General features: G+C 39.8%; 1 protein-coding gene across 7 annotated transcripts; it reads left to right on the top strand.

Annotated features, from left to right (window-relative positions):
• The first annotated feature begins 2,027 nt into the window (after positions 1 to 2,027).
• On the top strand, positions 2,028 to 18,294 carry LOC131684376 (methionine-R-sulfoxide reductase B1-like). 7 transcript variants are annotated; one of them, XM_058967215.1, is made up of 4 exons: positions 2,028 to 2,144; positions 2,208 to 2,231; positions 10,521 to 10,820; positions 17,417 to 18,294. In XM_058967215.1, the coding sequence occupies exons 3-4, from the start codon at positions 10,562 to 10,564 to the stop codon at positions 17,611 to 17,613; spliced, it is 456 nt and encodes a 151-aa protein (XP_058823198.1). In that variant the 5' UTR covers positions 2,028 to 2,144; positions 2,208 to 2,231; positions 10,521 to 10,561; the 3' UTR covers positions 17,614 to 18,294. The 7 variants fall into 7 exon arrangements, with proteins under 7 accessions (XP_058823198.1, XP_058823195.1, XP_058823196.1 ...); XM_058967212.1 differs by adding an exon at positions 2,556 to 2,627 and having other exon boundaries at positions 2,030 to 2,231; XM_058967213.1 differs by having other exon boundaries at positions 2,031 to 2,231.
• Positions 18,295 to 18,984: the final 690 nt, after the last annotated feature.

Here is an 18,984-nt window from a genome sequence, read left to right on the forward strand (position 1 = left end):
TATTCTCTTAGTGATTGTATTCTTTGTTGAACGGATCTGTTCGTTGGTTTTGTGTATTTTCGTGAAGCTTCGAAGTAAGAAGTTTTGTTGACCGCCATGTCGTTCCTAATCTCGTCTTGTCTATGTCTTTCCGGGCAGCTTTCGTCAGAGGCTTTGTGTGTACCCTGGCAATTCACACAGACAGTGACGGTTGCTGTGCATTCCTTTTCGTTGTAATCAAGTCCGCAATTGCAACAACGAGGTTGCTTCGATTTGCAATAGATGTTTCTATGTCCGTAACGCCAGCAATTGTTACATATTTTAAGTGGGAAGATGTATGATTCACTAAATGAGTTGATTCCGTAAATTTTGACTGAATCTGGTAATTTTTGGCCTTTTACAAATATTTTTATTGAGTAGGTTGGTTTGAATGAGTTTTCAGCTATTTACTATTGATTCTTTCAATTTTTGTTATTTTAATGTTGTCAGCTACTATGTTTTCTAGAATTTCATCTACTGAAAGTGAAGGCGGGACGTTACGTACAACACCAATGCTTTCTTTAAATCTAGTTGGGACGAACCAAGTAAATCCAAATTTGTCCTCGAGCAGTTTCGAGTTTATAAGTTGTTCTGCGTCTCTCGCTTTCTCGGATGTTATCTGAAAGCGGCCTCTGCCGACTGTTTTCAGCTCTACATATTTTTTTAAACCAATGTTTTGTAGCATTTTCGCTACCTCCATTGGGTGCGGGTATTTTTCTTTTTGTTGAAATTCTCTGTTATACTGCTGTTCTGTTGGTATTTCTGTCCTCCTGTATTCTAGTATAAAGGTAGTGTCGATAGTATTTCTTACCCTACCATCATTGTATTTTCCGTCCGTTCCGTCAGGTTTTTGTTTGTTTGGTTTTTCAGTATTCTTATTTGTATTGTCTGAATTTTGTTGATTTGTTGATTTTTTGGTAAATCCCGGTTTTTGTCGTATTCCGATTTATTTTTCATCGTGTTTGGATTGGTTTTGTTTCGTTTTGTCTTCTTTTCGTCCGTCTCACTGTCGCGTTCTTGTTCTGTCAGATTCTGGATCAATTTCCTTTTCTCTTTCGTGGCGTATGCTCCTCCGAAGAAAGAGTTATCGCCATCTTCGTCGTCGTCGACAATCATACACATGCTTTTTACACAGCGTCTCGCACTATAATCTTATTTTCAATAGCTCTAAATCTAGGAATAATCAATCAAATGGAGTGAATAAACTTACTTCCACACAGTATATTTACACCAAAGAGAATAGGGAAAGAGACGAAGAGTGAAAATCAGTCAAAACGGCAACACGCCCTTTATGATGATTTCAACACTAGAATTTTGGCAACCGCTTCTATAGGCAGCACTTTAAATGACTCCTATTATATTTTGAAAACAAACCGTATGTCGATCGATGGATTTGCTTATCAAACGATGTGCATTTCGAAACAAAGAGATGAAATAATTCTAAAGCTTATTTTTACTCATACATATACTCTAGAATGCACCTTACAATCACGATTGAACTAAATTCTGATGGAAATTCAAATTTCTTTTTTGATAGAAGTACAATACTTATCTCCTCCAACTCAGGCATGAGTAATGTTTATTTACATTGCACGATTGGTCTGCTCAATAAGGTATTTTTGGCTTCACACTATTCGTCTCTTTCCCTATTCTCTTTGATTTACACCTCTTCTTATCATCAAAATAATCTATGGAAAATTTTCCACGCGTTCGCGCCTAAATCCACAAGCCCGCTTTATTTTCCGATGTTGTCGCTTCAACGGTTTGAGAGAGAATGATTCTTCTTATGGTAATTTCGTTTTTGACAGTGCACTACACCGGTGTAGTCGGTGCTACACTCATTCAAACTTGGGTGTAATCAGTCTATCTCTTTCTTTGCACTACACCGGTGTAGCACCAAGAAAAAACGAAAACGCCATTAGTTCTTATGCCAAACCTATTAAATTTGCAGCATTGACTCTCTGTCGGTGAGGCGCTTGTCATTGTCAAGTTTGTTTTGTTTCCTACCACACAATCGTTTCGTTAATTTGTCACTAGCCAGTTCAGTCTGTTGGATAGTTAAAATTTATTCACTGATTTTCTCAAGATTTTTGTTCGACGTCACCACTTTGAGCGAAAGCTTTCGTGTAATTAAATTCACCGCACTCGGTACATAATATAAATTAACACGTTATTGGTTTCATTTCCAGAATACAGATATCAGTAGCATTTTGGTAAGTGAATTTCATCTTTAGATTATATCTGCATTTGAACACAAAAGCGATCTGACATTTTAAGTAACAATAATAAAATAGACGTATTAGTTTTGCTACAGATGTACTATAGATACATATTGAACGTATTGAGTCTTTTCAACGTTATAATTTTATTTGTGCAAACAACTCAGAACTATAAATATTAATTCAAGTCACTAATGTTTCCATTAAAGTATCTGCGATCGAATGTCAAATTATTGCGGTATTCGGTTTTAATGTCGAGAAGAAATTGTATATATCTGAATCGAAAATTTCAACCATTACTTCGTTCGCTCTCGCCAGCAACTACAGTTCTTACAATGGGAATTATCGCAAGCCGGTCTGGATTACATACAACTTCATACATGAAAGCAGGTGGGCAATAAAAAAAAATTTCATTATACTCACTGGAAATATGCTTCTACCACATTGCATAATCATAACATTCAGTAGAGGCGTTATCTGGTGAGTGGTGCTGCTGTCGATTTGTTTTTCACCTTGTAGCTGCACCAGTGCAGATAGGTAAAAAGAGTGCATCAAATAAAGAATAAGCGTTGCACCGACTGCACCGGTGTACTGCCGCTCTACGCATAATTGTAGTAGTACAGAGTCAAAAACGGAGATGCCAATAGAATACATTTTAATACCGGTTTGGGGATAGCATCTCTTTTCTTAAAATGATTCTTGCTATAGCCATCAAGTGATGTAAAAATTAGCGACTCAATTGGAAGCCTTACTCTGGCGGAAGACGCACACTGACTGTTAACAAGCAATCACCAGGACGATTCTGTTATAATTTCTAAACATGGTGTCGGATGGTTAACCAATTGCAAGTTACTTGATTTTCTTTAGTGCGCGATCGGAAACTGCATAGCGAGCTATGAAGTCACAAATTTCAGGTTGTGGCGTTGCACAGTTCACATATTTCATGAAACCAACCGTTTCCTCCTTTAAAGCTGCCCTAACACCACCGTAGAATTTAAAAAAAATGGTTTTTTTTATTGGTTCAAAATATGCTTTAGGATCTTGAAATTGATATACCAAACGGTATATCAATTTCAAGATCCTAAAGGCGACAATCTTTGCTAAATGTTTAAATTTTCAATTCTGCTGCAACGCCTCTTATGTATACCCTGAGCGTATTGAAAACTTTAACCGCGTTTCTCTCGAAACCACATTTTTTGAACTGGAATTATTAGCACTAGATTTGTGGTTTTGATATTTTTCTCCTGTTATTAAAATATATAGCATCCTTGACCTAAATTAAACACATGTAACATATTAGGGAGCACTTATAAATTACGTAACGCAAAAATTGCCCAAAATTGACTCCAACCTCATACCATTATAACTCAACTATTATACTACCATATTCATTTTAGTTACCATTTTCAATACCTTCCGTGTATCTTATATTGAGGATTTGTATACTACATTTCACTTTTGTGCCAGAGGTTTATTTTGCTCTGGTGGTCTTTGTTATTCATATACCTGTTTAAACTGCTCCAGAAATCTGTAGCTTAACATGATCAAAAATCCTCGCCTTACAATATTACAGCAATAGCTCAGTTGGATAAAGCGATAGTTTACTTAGTGTCGACGAAGCTCTCTTCAGAAGATGGCGTGTAACAAAATGAATCTTCATCAATCGATAGAATTGAAAGGGAATCTTTTTTTTTTCTCTACCTAATGTTTTATGCATCACTAGTAGATGCAGAACACTGTATCTACTCTTTTTTCTCATAATTCGTGTATTATTATTTTGAAAATGATCATGCCATCAGATGGTTTTACACGTAAAAACATCTTATACATCAAGATAACTTGAGCCAACCTCCAGACAGAGTCATTTGAAGCAAAAAATTAAAAAAAATTTCAGCACGTTTCTCGCCATATCTCAGTAACCAAGAAGAACGTCAAAATTCTAAAAACGCCACATTGTAGAGATTTTTTGGACAAGTAATGTGGTATATCTAACTCAGTTTACCCCAAAATGGCGTTTGTCATAAGATAAGATGGTGCAGTGTTGGAAAAAGTAATCAATTTCTGCATTTGTATTTTATCATAAGTTTTAAAATCGTTATAACTATTTTTTGAAACCTCGTAGCTAGTTACGGTCTTCGACAAAGTTGTTAATCAAGGTTTGAGCTATAGTTTTATAAACTTGGTTTTTCATAATGAGTGAAATAGCGATTTTTATTAACGTAAATGCAAAATAATTGATTCCCCCATATAAAATCCCAAAACTCAAAAAGTGCTGTGCCCGCTAGTTTAAATCATTTTGAAGTTTTCTCATACAACCGCGAGCCACTCTAATGACCATGTTTGCTTACTGTCAATAGATACGTTAGTGTGCAGACAACCGATAACTTTCCCCTATTGAAGTTGAATGAAATAAATATGCCAAAAGCTTACTAATAAGTTGTCTAAAATTTTGAACAGGGTCGGTCCACTACACTGATAAAATAAAGTACCCATTAATGCGTAGAAAACTACGCATTTTCAATAAAAGTGGAATAACCCATTAAATGGGTAAAGAGTTTGTACCCATAAATGAGTACAGACCTTGCACGTCTTCCTCGCGCGACTCGTGGGACCAATGAGCGACGTGAAAAATAACAAAAACCAATAAATGGAGGTGCCGAACCCCTTTGCTAGAGGTGGTTTGATGAGGTCTCCCCCCAGTGGGGAGAGTAGTGGTAGAAAATAGCCCTACCAATGTGCTGGACGGGCCGCTAACCGCGATGCGTAAAGTGGTGGAGCAGCTCGATGCAATAATCGAGTTCACTAACGCGAAGCAAAATATCAGCAAGGAGCTGAAACAGAGCCTGCTGGTGCTCCGGAAGGCTGTTCGTGTCGCAAGACAGGAACAGCAGGCTTACGCTAAGAATGTGGAATGTCGGGAGAAGTCCGACAGAGGAACCCAGACAGTGGCCTCCAAGAGGGAGGGAAGAGAGAAGGCCGACATAGGTACCCAGACAGGGGCCTTCCCCTTCCCCTTCTATGGAGCAGGCATATCGTTCGAAGCGGCGGCTGAAGGGCAAGGGTAAGGGCAAGCGCAAGACGGCGTTGAATGCGAAGCGCCCTAGGAAGTCACCAGGCGAGGGTGCCAAAATCAACACCAAATGACCCCGCCGGGCAGAGAGAAGGTACCAGCAACTCGGCGCAACCGGGACAGGGGGGCGTAAACCCCTGGACGCTGGTCACCAAGAAGAAGCCGACATCGATACCGGATGCACCGCGGCCCGCGAAGAAGGCCAAGGACAGAGGCGAGGCCTTGTCGTTAAAACCCGACAAGGACAAATATGCCGACGTCCTAAAGTCGGTGAGGGCGGCCGAAAGCCTCTCGGCCCTCGGGCAAGACGTGCGCAGCGTGAGACGCACCAATACAGGCGAAATGCTTTTGGTGCTAAAGCGAGGCGCACAATCCAGTGCTGTCTACAAGGCCTTGGCCCAAGAGGTCCTGGGTGAAGGCGCCCAGGTGAGGTCGTTAGGGGGCGGAAATGACTCTCCAGTGTAAGCATCTGGACGAGTTCACGACCGCAGACGATGTCGTCGTAGCCTCTGTGCGCTTGAGAGCGGGACCCTCCGGCACCTAAGTAGCCGACCTCAGGCTACTGAAGGCAGATGCCAAAAAGGTTACCGTGATAGGTAAACTGAAGATCGGCTGGTCAGTATGCCCAATCAGCATACCCCAGCCGCCTTCAGTGGATAGGTGCTATCGGTGCCTTGAGTCCGGCCATAAATCGTACGAATGTAAGGGTACAGACAGGAGCAAACTATGTCGTCGCTGCGGCGAGGAGGGGCATAAGGAGCGGGGCTGCACTAAGGCGCATAAATGCCTTATCTGCACCGCTAGGAAGCAAGCCGGTAATCATGCTATGGGTGGACCTTCGTGTCCCTTCGGTGAGGCAAATAAGAAGAAGCCGTGAACGTTACACAGCTAAATCATAACCATTGTGCAGCAGCCCAACAGCTGCTGTGGCAGTCGGTTTCGGAGTCGAGGACAGATGTCGCCCTCCTATCAGACCCGTACAACATCCCTGCCGGTAACGGCAACTGGGTGTCGGACGGGCATGGGATGGTGGCAATCTGTACAACGGGACGGTTCCCGGTTCAAGAGGTAATACATTCCTTCGCCGAGGGTGTTGCGATTGCCAAGATCAATGGTGTGTTTATTGTAGCTGCTACGCTCCACCAAGGTGACCCATAGAACAGTTCAACCAGATGATCGTCAGGCTCGCGTCAGACCTAGTGGGCCGGAAACCGGTAGTTATAGCGGGAGACTTTAACGCTGGGGCAGTAGAGTGGGGCAGCCGCTGTACAAATAACAGGGGCCAAGCGCTAATGGAGGCGCTTGCGCAACTCGATATTGTGCTAGCTAACAATGGCTCCGCTAGCACATTCCGTAGAAACGGGGTGGAGGCATGGATTGACGTAACATTTGCCAGCCCGAGTCTGATTCCAGGCATGGAATGGAGGGTAGATGAAGGCTACACCCATAGCGATCATTTAGCAATCCGCTTTAGGATCAACTATGGTGTGCAGTATCCGAGGGCGGGAGATCCCTGTCAGGTACGCGTGTGGAAGTCCAATCACTTCGACAGTGAAGCTTTCACCGCGGCCCTGGGACTGGAGGCCAACACCGACAGTCTAAGCGGGGATGCGCTGGTAGCCGTTCTATCACGCGCGTGCGACGCCACTATGCCGAGAAAAACCCTGCCAAGAAACGGCAGATGCCCGGTGTACTGGTGGAGTGCCGAGATTGCAGCTCTACGGTCAGCCTGCCTCAGAGCTAGACGTAGGATGCAAAGTGCCCGCACCGAGGATGCAAGAGAGAACCACCGTGAAGTGTTTCGAGCTGCGAAATTGGCCCTTAACAAGGCCATTAAAAGCAGCAAGAGAGCGTGTTTCGACAACCTGTGTGAGAGTGCCAACGCGAATTCGTGGTGTGACGCCTACAGAATCGTGATGGCTAAGACCAAAGGGGGCTCTTCACCCCCAGAACGGTCTCCGGACCGGTTGGCGACGATTATCGAAGTACTCTTCCCGTCTCGAGCCACAAGCCCCTGGCCACCTGCACTACGAGACAGTGCGGGCACGGCCGAAATGGTGGCTCCGGTGACGAATGAAGAACTACTCGCAGTGGTTAATTCTCTAGCAATGAACAAAGCTCCAGGGCCGGACGGAGTTCCAAACAGCGCTCTCAAGGCAGCGATCATAGCGAACCCGAACATGTTCCGGCTAGCTATGCAGAGATGCCTTGACGTGGTATTTTTGATGGCTGGATCTTTCGGCTGCTCTAAAAATGTCGAACTGGTGCATATTTGCAACATCCTCAGTAGTCTAAACAGCCGTAGCCGTTGTGTTGGGAGCGTTGCCGAAATGTTCCGTTTCCGCCACGGACTCCGATGCAGGCCGATAATTTTCAGGTTCCGCTACGATCCTTAGTTTGCAGGTTAACTCGCTTGAAATAATTCTTAAGGTGAAGTGATGCCAAAATCACACGGCTATGTTCGGGTTACGTTCAGCATCTGTGTGCGGCTAGAAAGTACTATACCGATATGATATGGCACGCACACAAGCGTATCGTTCAGCAATCTGCTGACTGGTTTTTGCACCACGTGTTTCATTTGTTTTGAAAAATAAAAAGGCACAAATTTCCCAAACGAATCAAAATTTCGTGAAGAGAACCTATTCATCAGCTTGTGCTAACATGCCTGCATACAGTGATATAATTTCTAAGCAATCTGAGATAAGACACTCGAGTTACAAAAGATTTTGTCTTGCGCGCCAATGCAATGTTTGGATTTTGACGATGAAATAAAAAGAAGAAGCAGAAACGACAGCAGCCATTTTAGCTGCCACCTTGTGGCTCTATTCAGCATGTCCTTAAGGATATAGATAGTTGATTGCTTAGAAATTGTATCACTATATGCAGGCATGTTAGCACAAGCTGATGAATAGATTCTCTTCACGGAATTTTGATTCGTTTGGGAAATTTGTACCTTTTTATTTTTCAAAACAAATGAAACACGTGGTGCAAAAATCAGTCAGCTGATTGCTGAAGGATACGCTTGTGTGCGTGCCATCTCATATCGGTATAGTACTTTCTAGCCGCACACAGATGTTGAACGTAACCCGAATATAGCCGAACATAACCGAACCTTTGTTTTGATTTGGATGGATTTTTCACCCATTGTTAAGATCAACATACCCATTGACATTACCTCATCGAGTAGTTGTGAAATGGATAAAAAGTACTCATTGTTAGGAACAACAAAATACCCATTTTTTGACAGTTCGAATAACTTCCGAAAATGGGCAATTTGAATACATAAAATGGGTAAAGTTTTTTTTACCGTGTAGGTAATTTTGTACAGCGTTTTTCCGTGATGCAATTTGATGTGGGACATCCTTTACTGATTATGCAAACAGAAAAGCAATTAAAGAATAACCTAATCTTACCTAGGTTGTATTGAAAAATTACCCCATATTTGTATTGTTTTGCGAGGCACACTGTAGCTGAGCATCCCTTGTGTTAACGAAAGAACGTCCGTTTCATTGAGTATTTCAGAATGTGGCCTTGAAGGGAACCTCTCAATTTTCAAAAGCAACAACGATATGTCTACAGGTAGGTATTTAGATTCACTCTGCGCGATGTACCATCATCATTGATGATCGCCAAGCTTCGCTCGCTCGTTTTGCGTCGTCACGTGTGCGCTCTCGCGCATGGTACGGTATTTTGCGCATGTATATTTTAGTTGTATATCACATTCGGTGCCAGTACGCAACTGTAGCTGGTGGCGAACACTTTTCAATTAATTGGCGTTTTTTCTCGAGGGTGGTTGATTTTTGTTTAGTCGAATTATTTTTCATGATCAAGTGTACAGTCAACGAGTCGCGTTAATTGTACTCGTTCTGAAATTAGCTCAACCTTATTACATAGTGTAAGTTGAAAGACATTTTCTATAGAAGGGATTCAATGCGTTTAAGCCAGGTCAGTTTGATGCCTTTTAAGGGTTCTCGTTCGGACGTATGGCCGTTTTTGTTTGATTTGTGAACGTAGGGATTTTATAAGGTATAGAAGAGAGAGAAAAAAACTCATCTTTTGCAAGTGTCGGAATCGAATGGCCACTACCTGGAAGTGACTTTGTTTAACGTTGGTGCTTCTTAGTGTCGAGTCCAGCAACTTGTGTGTATATAGCAAATGTAGGTCGGCGCTACTATATTTAACACAATTCTAATTTCGGCATAATGCGCTCATTCCCATTTCACGCGCACTTTATCGGCGTTCTTTAATGTGTAAAAAGAGGATTTTGTTGCAAAAATGAACGTTTTAGTGGGAAATTACGATATTACAGTAAGCTAAGTCAAGAAAATTTTTGAATGTGGGCTTTCACAGAAAGTGAACCGTATGTTGAAGTATATAGTGAGAGGAATCGTCGGTTTTATGTACAGGAAAATGTGTTTCAAAATTATTCAAACATTGAGCTTGAATTTCGCATGTACATATGTACGCATTCTGATCGCAACATTCTGGTTGAAATCAATCTAAAGTGTACTGGAATGAGTTGAGGTATATTCTAAACTGTTATATGATGAGCACCTTTTATTCAACTCAGGCATGGATAAAGGAAGGTTGATAATGCAACGCTCCCATTTCCGGTCCGGCGTGGCTGTTGTTATGAATTAGATGCTAAACGATCGATCACATGCAACTGATGAGCGGCGTGTGTTCAATTTGGCACCAACACGCGTTTTATCGCGCCTTCTTCTAAAGCTCTTTGTTCATTGTTTACTAAACGTGCACTGCTTCAGTTGTCGGAGTATATTATATGATTGAAAACATAAAAACAGTACTAGCTTATTAATTGACCTAAAATATAAGACTGGACAATGTGAACGAAACATTTTTTTTCTTATATGAATAAAAATTTGGGAGAATTTCCACAAGATTAGTAACTAGTAATTTACGCATCATTTGAAAAAATAAGAATTGTTAAAATAAATCCAATTCATCGCCTGTCCGCATTCCATTAACCTATGACAAGGTGTCTGGAAAAAAATCTAAAAACTAACTTTTAAAATTTAATCAAAGAGTAAAACAAGGAAAAGTTTTTTAATATATAAAAAGTGTTCAAGAAATTAATCATTTCATTTAACAATATGAGACTAATATGAAGAGAAGGTTAGGGGAAATTGCTTAATTATAACTCCATTTATTCATTCATCAATTTACCTTTCACCTTCTTCCACTACTTTCAGATAGCAAGAAGCCGTCCGACCCGGACAACGGTGACGGCACAATGAGCTTGGAGAATAAGGCTGAGCTGGTAGCAAAACTCACTCCCATGCAATATCACGTGACCCAGGAAGCAGGAACGGAACGTCCATTCACGGGAAAGTACAACAAATGCTACGATAAAGGTACCTACATCTGCGTGGTGTGTAGTCAGGAGTTGTTCAGTTCCGACACGAAATACGACTCCGGTTGCGGTTGGCCGGCCTTCAATGATGTTCTGGACAAGGGCAAGGTGACACTACACGCCGACTCTAGCCTAGCCGGTAAGGAAACGGTCCGACCGTTGCGTGTTTGTGCTTTGTTTGGTTTGAAGTTACACAATTTTACAGCCAAAAGTTATTTTCGATTAGGTCTTTCTGCATGCTTTGTAATCTAGAGTAGTGAAAATGTGATGTTAGTCTAACATTTACGACAGTAGATATTGAATTTCACATCTTTAGGATTTGAAGTTATCTTCACCAGTATCTAATATTTGACCTGTTTGCTGTTTAACATATTCATCGTAGAAATTAATAGAGGTCACTACTGTTACCATGGGATGGGCTGATTTGTTCAAATATGGGCAGTAAGATGAAAAGTCATTACTCGAACATTTTATCACATTCTAATGTATACTTCCCGCAGGATCGTTTCCAGCAAATCAATTGGCATATTCGTTTTTGACAGTCCATCAAATCCATACATGTATCTAAGACTATACTTATCTTATCTAAGACTACACTTATACAAGATTGTATTGCCAATCACACTGGAATGACCTTTCCAACGAACCGTCTGAGAGCTTTCAATGCACTTGTTCCTTGGGTAATACGGTTTGTAAAAACGAAAACGCAAAGTAGCATGGCAGTAGACAATCAAAGTAGTATCTAACGAAACCGCAGATGTGTCGGATTTCACGCGAGAAAATTATCAGTACCAACGTTTCAACAGGAAGACAACTAAAGCTAAAAACAAACGGAACAAAATCTTCACTGACATAAAACTGTATCCAGGATTTGGAGGGAACTGGCACATCTGTTGTTGCATCGTGGGTTGTCAGTTGAAAAGACAAACACATGAGCGAAGGCAAGATTAGAGTTTTTATGAATTCACAAATCCTCTGGAGTGATTTTTACATAATTGATCTCGTTTAATTCATATTTCGATGTCTCTCGTTGAACAGTATCAAAACTTTTAAATAAGGTATTGGCAGTTACGTCATCTTATAGAAAAATGGTTCCTGTATTTAAAAAATTCGTTTTTAAATGTTCAAAAAAGGTCAACTGAATATTTATTGAAACTATACACAAATCTTTCAGATTGAAATGATTAATATTCACCGATTTAAAAAATAATCGTGGTAATATCTGTTTGTTTCTCCTTCTTCTTTCTGTTTGCTCATTTGACAGATGAGCCGTGGGGGGGGGGGGGGGGGGTGGTTTTTAGTCCCATCGACTTTACTTTCGGCGTTGTCGACCGGATTTTCATTTTTATTGGAACACTCATATATGTGAACCGTTGCACAGTGGGAAAAAAGGAACCCAAAAGGCGAAAAGGCTTTGAAAAGGCTGGATGACGTTTAGCAGGAAAATTTTTTGTGTAAAAAGGTCTGAAAATTGATTGCTAGTATTTAGAACGACTACACGGATAGCGTACCGTGTGCGTGTTTGGTCCAATTTCCCCTTTCGTTTAAGACTGAATATATAACTCGGAAGACAGTTGAATACGACTGACCAAAATTAGTACTTTTTTATTTAAAAGCCTAGATCATCGATTAAAGATGATTAGATTAATCTTTTGAAACGCATACACCCATTTTACCCCAATTCTTCGAACAACTAAAGTTTGAAGTGTATTCTGGCTTTATATTTCACTAAAAGGCTATATGTGGCTGATAAAATAAGATAATTATTATGTATAAAAGTCCAGGTTATCGTTAGAATTTAGTTAAACTGACCACCCGAAAAGTGTGTACCCGTTTTACCCTAATTTCTCCCAGAACTGAAGTATAAAGTTAGACCTGGTCTTACATTTCAGAAAGAGGCTGAATGCGGCTAATCCAAAATAGTATTTCTTATGTAAACAATTCTAGGGAATCGATTGAAGATAGTCAGACGTGTGAACCCGTTTTAGCCTAACTCTTCCAATATCTCAGGTGTGAAGATAAATCCGGCTGTGCTTCTCGGAAAGAGGCTGCAGGTGGCTGATGAAAAGCAGTAATTATTATGTAAAAAATCCGGGGAATCCATTGAAGATAGAATGACCACACGAAACGTTTGTATCCGTTCTACCCCATTTCTTCACATAATATAAATGTGGAGATATAGGGTTACTTATACTTGACACTTGATGGGTAACAATGCGCTCCACTGGACCCGGTCCTGGGCCAATCTTTCCAGTCACCCTGGACATTGAGTGCTTTTAGGCCCTCTTCCACTGCACACAGTCATCGTATACGCGGCCTGTGACGGAGTCGTCAACCTCTTCCAGGTTCTCATTACCAGTCCACCGCAGCCTGCCGTTTTTTATTAGCTTGACAATATCCACTCCTTTATATACTTGGTATAACTCTTGATTTATGCGACGCCGCCAGATGCCACTTTATTCTTTACCGCCGAGTATTGTTCGCAGCACCTTACGTTCGAAGACACCGAATGCGCTGCGATCAACTTCCTTTAACGTCCACGTTTCATGGCCGTACAAGGCTAACGGAACTATCAATGTCTTGTACAACGCGAATTTTGTCTTCGTCTGCAAACTACGGGAACTCAGCTGGCTACGAAGTCCGTAAAAAGCCTATTTGCAGCTGCAAGCCCAAGTAACAATTGAAATTTTATAGCATGCTACAAGAGCAATCTAAGTTTTATGAGAGGCTATAAAACTACCAGAAAACTTCAATTGTTACTAGGGAGACGCCTTTTCACCTCGCGGGTAACATCATTATCGCACGTCACTAGAGTTCCAAGGTACACAATTTCTTCCACTACTCCAAATTTATCATCACCTAACACCACTTCACCACCAACATCACTATTGGATCCACGTATTCTTCCAGATATCATGTACTTCGTCTTGCTGGTGTTGGTTGTGAGACCAATTCTTGCTGTCTCCCTTTTAAAAGGCACGAATGCCTCTTCCAAGGCTCGGCGGTCGATTCCAATGATATCAATATCGTCCGCAAATTCCAGGATGGCACATTCAAGAGCAATGTTGAACAGCAAGTTTGACAGTGCATCTCCCTGCTTCAATCCGTTTAAGGTTACGAAGGACGTCGAAATCTCATCCGCAACCCGAACACTTGATTTCGATCCATCCAGCGTTGCACGAATCAGCCTAATCAGTTTCGTCGGAAAACCATGTTCTACCATTATCTACCATAACTCGTTTCTTTTCACTGAATTGTACGCCGCTTTAAAATCAATAAACGGATGGTGTGTCTGCAAGTTGTATTTCCGGAATTTATCTAGGATCTGTCGCAGGGTAAACATTTGATCCGTCAACCATCTTGGTATTCGCCGACGAAAGACTCCTCCAACGGCCTCAATCTGTTGAACAGAATACGTGATATAATTTTGTACTCCGAATTGAGGAGCGTTATTCCTCGATAATTGGCGCACTACAGTCTGTGTCTATTTTTGAATAAGGGACAAATGAGGCCAGCAGGTAGTTCTTCTTCTTTCCATACCTTCAAAAGAGTACGGTGAAGTATTTCGTGCAGCTGCTCACTACCGTGTTTGAATATAGGGTTACTGTGCCCTAATTCATCTTAGCACCTCTATTCATCCCACCCATTTGAACACATTAGTTAGATCAGTGTCTGCTATCTCTATTCAACGCATTAGCTTAAATGGTAGAAAGAATAAGGGTGCGTTGTACTCGACATTTCGCTTCGCTCAACGTGAGTAGGGGTGACCGGGGCTGATTGGCAGAAGGGGCAGGTTGGCCGAGTGCCTTTTATGAAAAGGCTATTATGCGCAGTAGCGACATCTATAGTGATTTTGGTGGGGTAACCAATGTACCGACGTATTTTCAGGTGTTTTTGTGGTGTCGTTTGTACAGGAGCACGTTTGTTCTTTTTTTGGCACTGGTGAGTTTCTGTTTCTGTTTCTAAAAAATAATATGTATAACGCGAATCAATTTACATCCGATTTCCAATAACTTTGTACTGCTGGAAAGGGTATTCAAAACCCAACAAAATGGTATAAAGGTTACCAGTGCAACCATATATTTTTTTTTTGTAAATCGTGATTGTTCTCGAAAATATACATTGGGGTAGGTTGGTCGAGTTCTGTGCGGGGCTGGTTGGCCGAGTTGTAAATTTAGTGTAGAGTAATGCGCACTTTGATATTTGTGAAATGCCAACCTTTTTCAAAGCAAAATTTGATACTATGCTAATATTGATGATTATAAGGAAAAATATACAAGAGAAATTAGTAAAAAAATATTTTAAATGAAAATTAATAAAAATGGACAGGCCGTTATTTTTAATACAAAAAAAAAAATTGACTAAATAATGATAATACATATAGTTCAGATCAATTATATCGTTTATTATTTGAGGTAGACAACTCTATTTTATATTCTTCTGAAGGAAAATTGTTGATAAAACGACTACCAGTTAAGTAATGATAAAACAATTAGAGTCAAACTACTGAGATAAGTAAGTTTTTAAGGAATCATTCCAACTTTTATTGATTTTTTTTTATTTTACACGTTATAGTTAACGTTAGGTAGACAACCCTATTTTCATATTTTTTCAGCGCAGTATATAAATAACACCTGTTGGGCATTATATTTGTATAATTAAATGGTAAGGTTTTTCTTTAAAACAGCGACACGTATAAACGATTTACATAGTCAATGGACAAACATGGCTTCATGCTTGACATCTGGTAGAAAACCCATCAATGACCGCATACCGCATTCAAATTGTTATAACTTTCGATTCCGTCATTGAAATATTTTCAAACTTGCAGCGGATATACTTGATTACTGTATCTTTCGAATGCCAAGTACCAAATAAGAAGACAATTTTTTTTTGTTTATAATGATAGGACCAAACTCGTGGGTGTTTGCTGGTAGCCTTATGAAACGTGTCATAAAACTTCAAATCGCCATTTCTCTCGAATCTCTCGATGGATCATTTTGAAATTCACTGAGAAGATGCTTGAATACTGTATCTTTCGAATGCCGTATGCCAAATTTATGGTTATTTTTTAGTTAATAATGGTTTTAGACACACCGTGGATAGGATTCTCCTGATACTTGATAGACTACCTTAATATTCTTAAAGATGGCTTGTTGTACGTGTAACTCCTTTTAATTGCACAGAACATCCGTAGTGTTTATAGTATCTTTCCAAATCTACTTTGACAAACTTTTCGGAGCCGAAATTTGTAATCTACAGGGTGACAACAATTCCTAATAATCTGTAGCGACTTTTGGCATAACCGTATAAAACCTCAAATCTTTGGAATCCAAGTGACAGTACATGATCACACCAATTGAATGAATCGAGACCATTCAATGCTTTATCAATATCAAATTTAGTTGAACTTGATAGGCTGACAAAATCGGGGTTAAAAATCGTAGTCTGACCAAATCGGGTCCATATTGTAGCTGAATATGAACACTGGTTGAATCTGTACCTTCTTCATAGACTTCTAAACCAAAACACTATCAACATGTACGTTTTACTGATCGTTTTACATCATACTCAAACTAAAACTACTTTTCAAAATACCTTTTGGTTCAGGAGAAAAGGTTCCATAATGAACTTCCAATGAGCAAAAATATAGTTTTACGAAGAAGCGCTTCAAAGTTTTTCCACCGAGCGCTCCACTTATCTTCAAAAATGCATTTTTTATGAAATTTAGGTATGACTTTTTAAATTCTTATATCTATAAAATAATGTACCAAGCAAAAAAACGTTTATTTTAAATTTGTACATAGAGTGGTTTCCTTAGGTCCAGAAACTAGCACTTATTCATGTGTATTCAAGCCGAATTTAATTTTAATTATTTCTGTGTACCCTCAATTTATCTCTCGATATTGATGCAAACATCATTTAGCCACTGTGATAAGCCTATTCCAACCATTTTGCAAAAGATATCATTCACTCAAACTCGATTATAATACACTAATCACAAACGTTAGATTTAATTTTTTTTATTTCAGCCTATCACCATATTCGAAGGACGTTCACTTATCGCTCTACGTTATCATGCTCTATAACTGCTTTCAATTATCCATTGCTGTGACATAGTTAAGCTCGCCTTATCACTGGTTCACGCACATCATAGCGCACCCCATGAATTGATGTCTTAGAATTTATTGCGTTTTCGGTTTGATGTTAGTTTGCGAGAAGAATTGCTGTTTTATGTGCCAATTTTTGCAAATTTGAATATAATTTTCAGTTTAGCCAACATGCATCTGATAGAATTTGATTTATCATCGCGGTTCAATCACGGTGTTGGTTCTAATTAATTATTTCTTTTTCTTTTCTCTTTCTCTTCACACGCAATAATTGAATGTCTATCAAATATGTTGCCCTCAAATGATTGATCGCTGTGAACTATGATTTGCTGCTACACCGTTCATGTCGCCGTGAATAAAAATCGTGAATCTTTGTTCACAATTGTGGGTTATTCGATATCGGTGATCTTTTGATAATTGACCTATTATTCATCATTATACTGTTTGTTTATTTCGTTGCTTACACACTTCCATGTTATTTATACATTTGTTTCATTTTTTACATCACATTCCAATTGAATTCAATTATTTCCCAACTAATGCATATCCTGCTGATCCTGGACCCCTCCATAAAACTTTTATGCAAACCCCACACGATAAATATGTTTTACACACTGACATTAAGGCGGCAATCTCCTATTATTAATCACACAACCAGGACGTATGCGGACAGAGGTTAGGTGCTCCAAATGTGGCGCCCACATGGGCCACGTGTTCGAGGATGGACCTCCGCCGACACGCAAACGTTACTGCATCAACTCAGCATCGATCGAATTCATCCCGGCAGGAACCGAACGTCCGGGGCCAACGGAATCTAGTTAGAGACCCGGAACTTTTGAAGACCTGATCTGCTACGATTTTATAACATAGTAATTGGATGACGTGCAGAAATGTAAGACATTGCGGTTGATTGAATAACTATGTGCCAAGCGGGCACAGTACAAAGCAGCGGTGAAATGCGCCATAAAATACGTGTGATACTCTATCAAGCACACCGAAGATAGCACAACCGCAATCAATTAACTCACTTCAGAAGATAATTCTTGAAAGAAAGGAACTGGTTACTCACTGTATGGCAGTACAACTCATCGATTATCACTTATTTTATTATTTATTTCAATCAATATGATGACCTCGGCATGATAGAATAAAACAGGTAATTTAAGTGCTGTACAATTCCTCTCGTTCCTCAACATAAAGTACTGGTTTTATACGCTACGGTTCGAAACTTAATCATAAAAAGTTTGTAAAGCCAGTATGCATCGCTGCAAAGTATGTCCAAATATAAACTCATGTCCCGTTATGTGGTTTAGTACTAAGAATTTGTTTCACTGATACACATAGCAAAGACTAACTGTAGATATTAAACCCAATAAATTAATTTGTTACAGCAATAGGTAGGTACATAGAAAGAGCAAACAGTAATGGATAAGTAACAAGATGAAACAGAAAATTCATAATGTAATTACTGTCAAATAAATCTCTTAATTGTACAGGTTTTAATGGGGATGTTTTTGTTCAAACATGAGAAATTCCTATAAACGCCAGGGAATATTCTTTAAACGACTGGGGTTGTTCGATGTAAGAGTTGTTTAAAAAAGAAGAATTTAGAATCCGCGTTAATGGAAACCTTGTTTATGGATACCGCGTAAATTCAAAAATCCGCGTAAATGAAATCCGCGTAAATTTAAAAATCCGTGCAAAAAAAAAATCGCATGAAAAAACCTGAGTGTACAAGACGTCTCATCAAAGGGCTGTGCAATATCGGAAAGAAAATATTTGTGAGCTGTACCAGGGCTGGTGGATGAATCAGTTTGTGTCGTTAATTACAACCAGAAGAGGTAATTATTTTCACTTGTGGTGGTTAGAAAGTAGCATATACAACGAAAAACCGGACTTCAAGACCGACCGAAGCCAATTCGTGATTGGTTACCGCTAATTTCATGCACCGAGCCGCAAATCTTGAATAGAAAGAATTGCGATTTTAGTCGGTTTCTATTGGCGATTCTACGTTGAAACTGCATTACAGATAGCGCTGGAAGCAAAGTGTTGCTGATTTGATTCTGTTCTGACATAGTGCATATATTTTCTGTAAAAAATAACTTTTCAATACCAAATCACCGACCAATTTGTTCATAATTGTTTATGAAAATGAAGGAAAACCATCATTTCATACGATGATGAGTAAACATC

This window comes from Topomyia yanbarensis, chromosome 2 (genome assembly GCF_030247195.1).
Source record: "Topomyia yanbarensis strain Yona2022 chromosome 2, ASM3024719v1, whole genome shotgun sequence".
Taxonomy (NCBI): domain Eukaryota; kingdom Metazoa; phylum Arthropoda; class Insecta; order Diptera; family Culicidae; genus Topomyia; species Topomyia yanbarensis.

Bases quoted from the DNA above. Each gene is read 5' to 3' on its own strand.
- LOC131684376 (XM_058967210.1), top strand. From the start codon at position 2,432: ATGTTTCCATTAAAGTATCTGCGATCGAATGTCAAATTATTGCGGTAT. The intron at 2,628-10,520 runs GTGGGCAATAAA...CACTACTTTCAG, and splicing joins AACTTCATACATGAAAGCAG to ATAGCAAGAAGCCGTCCGAC. The intron at 10,821-17,416 runs GTAAGGAAACGG...ACTGACATTAAG, and splicing joins CGCCGACTCTAGCCTAGCCG to GCGGCAATCTCCTATTATTA.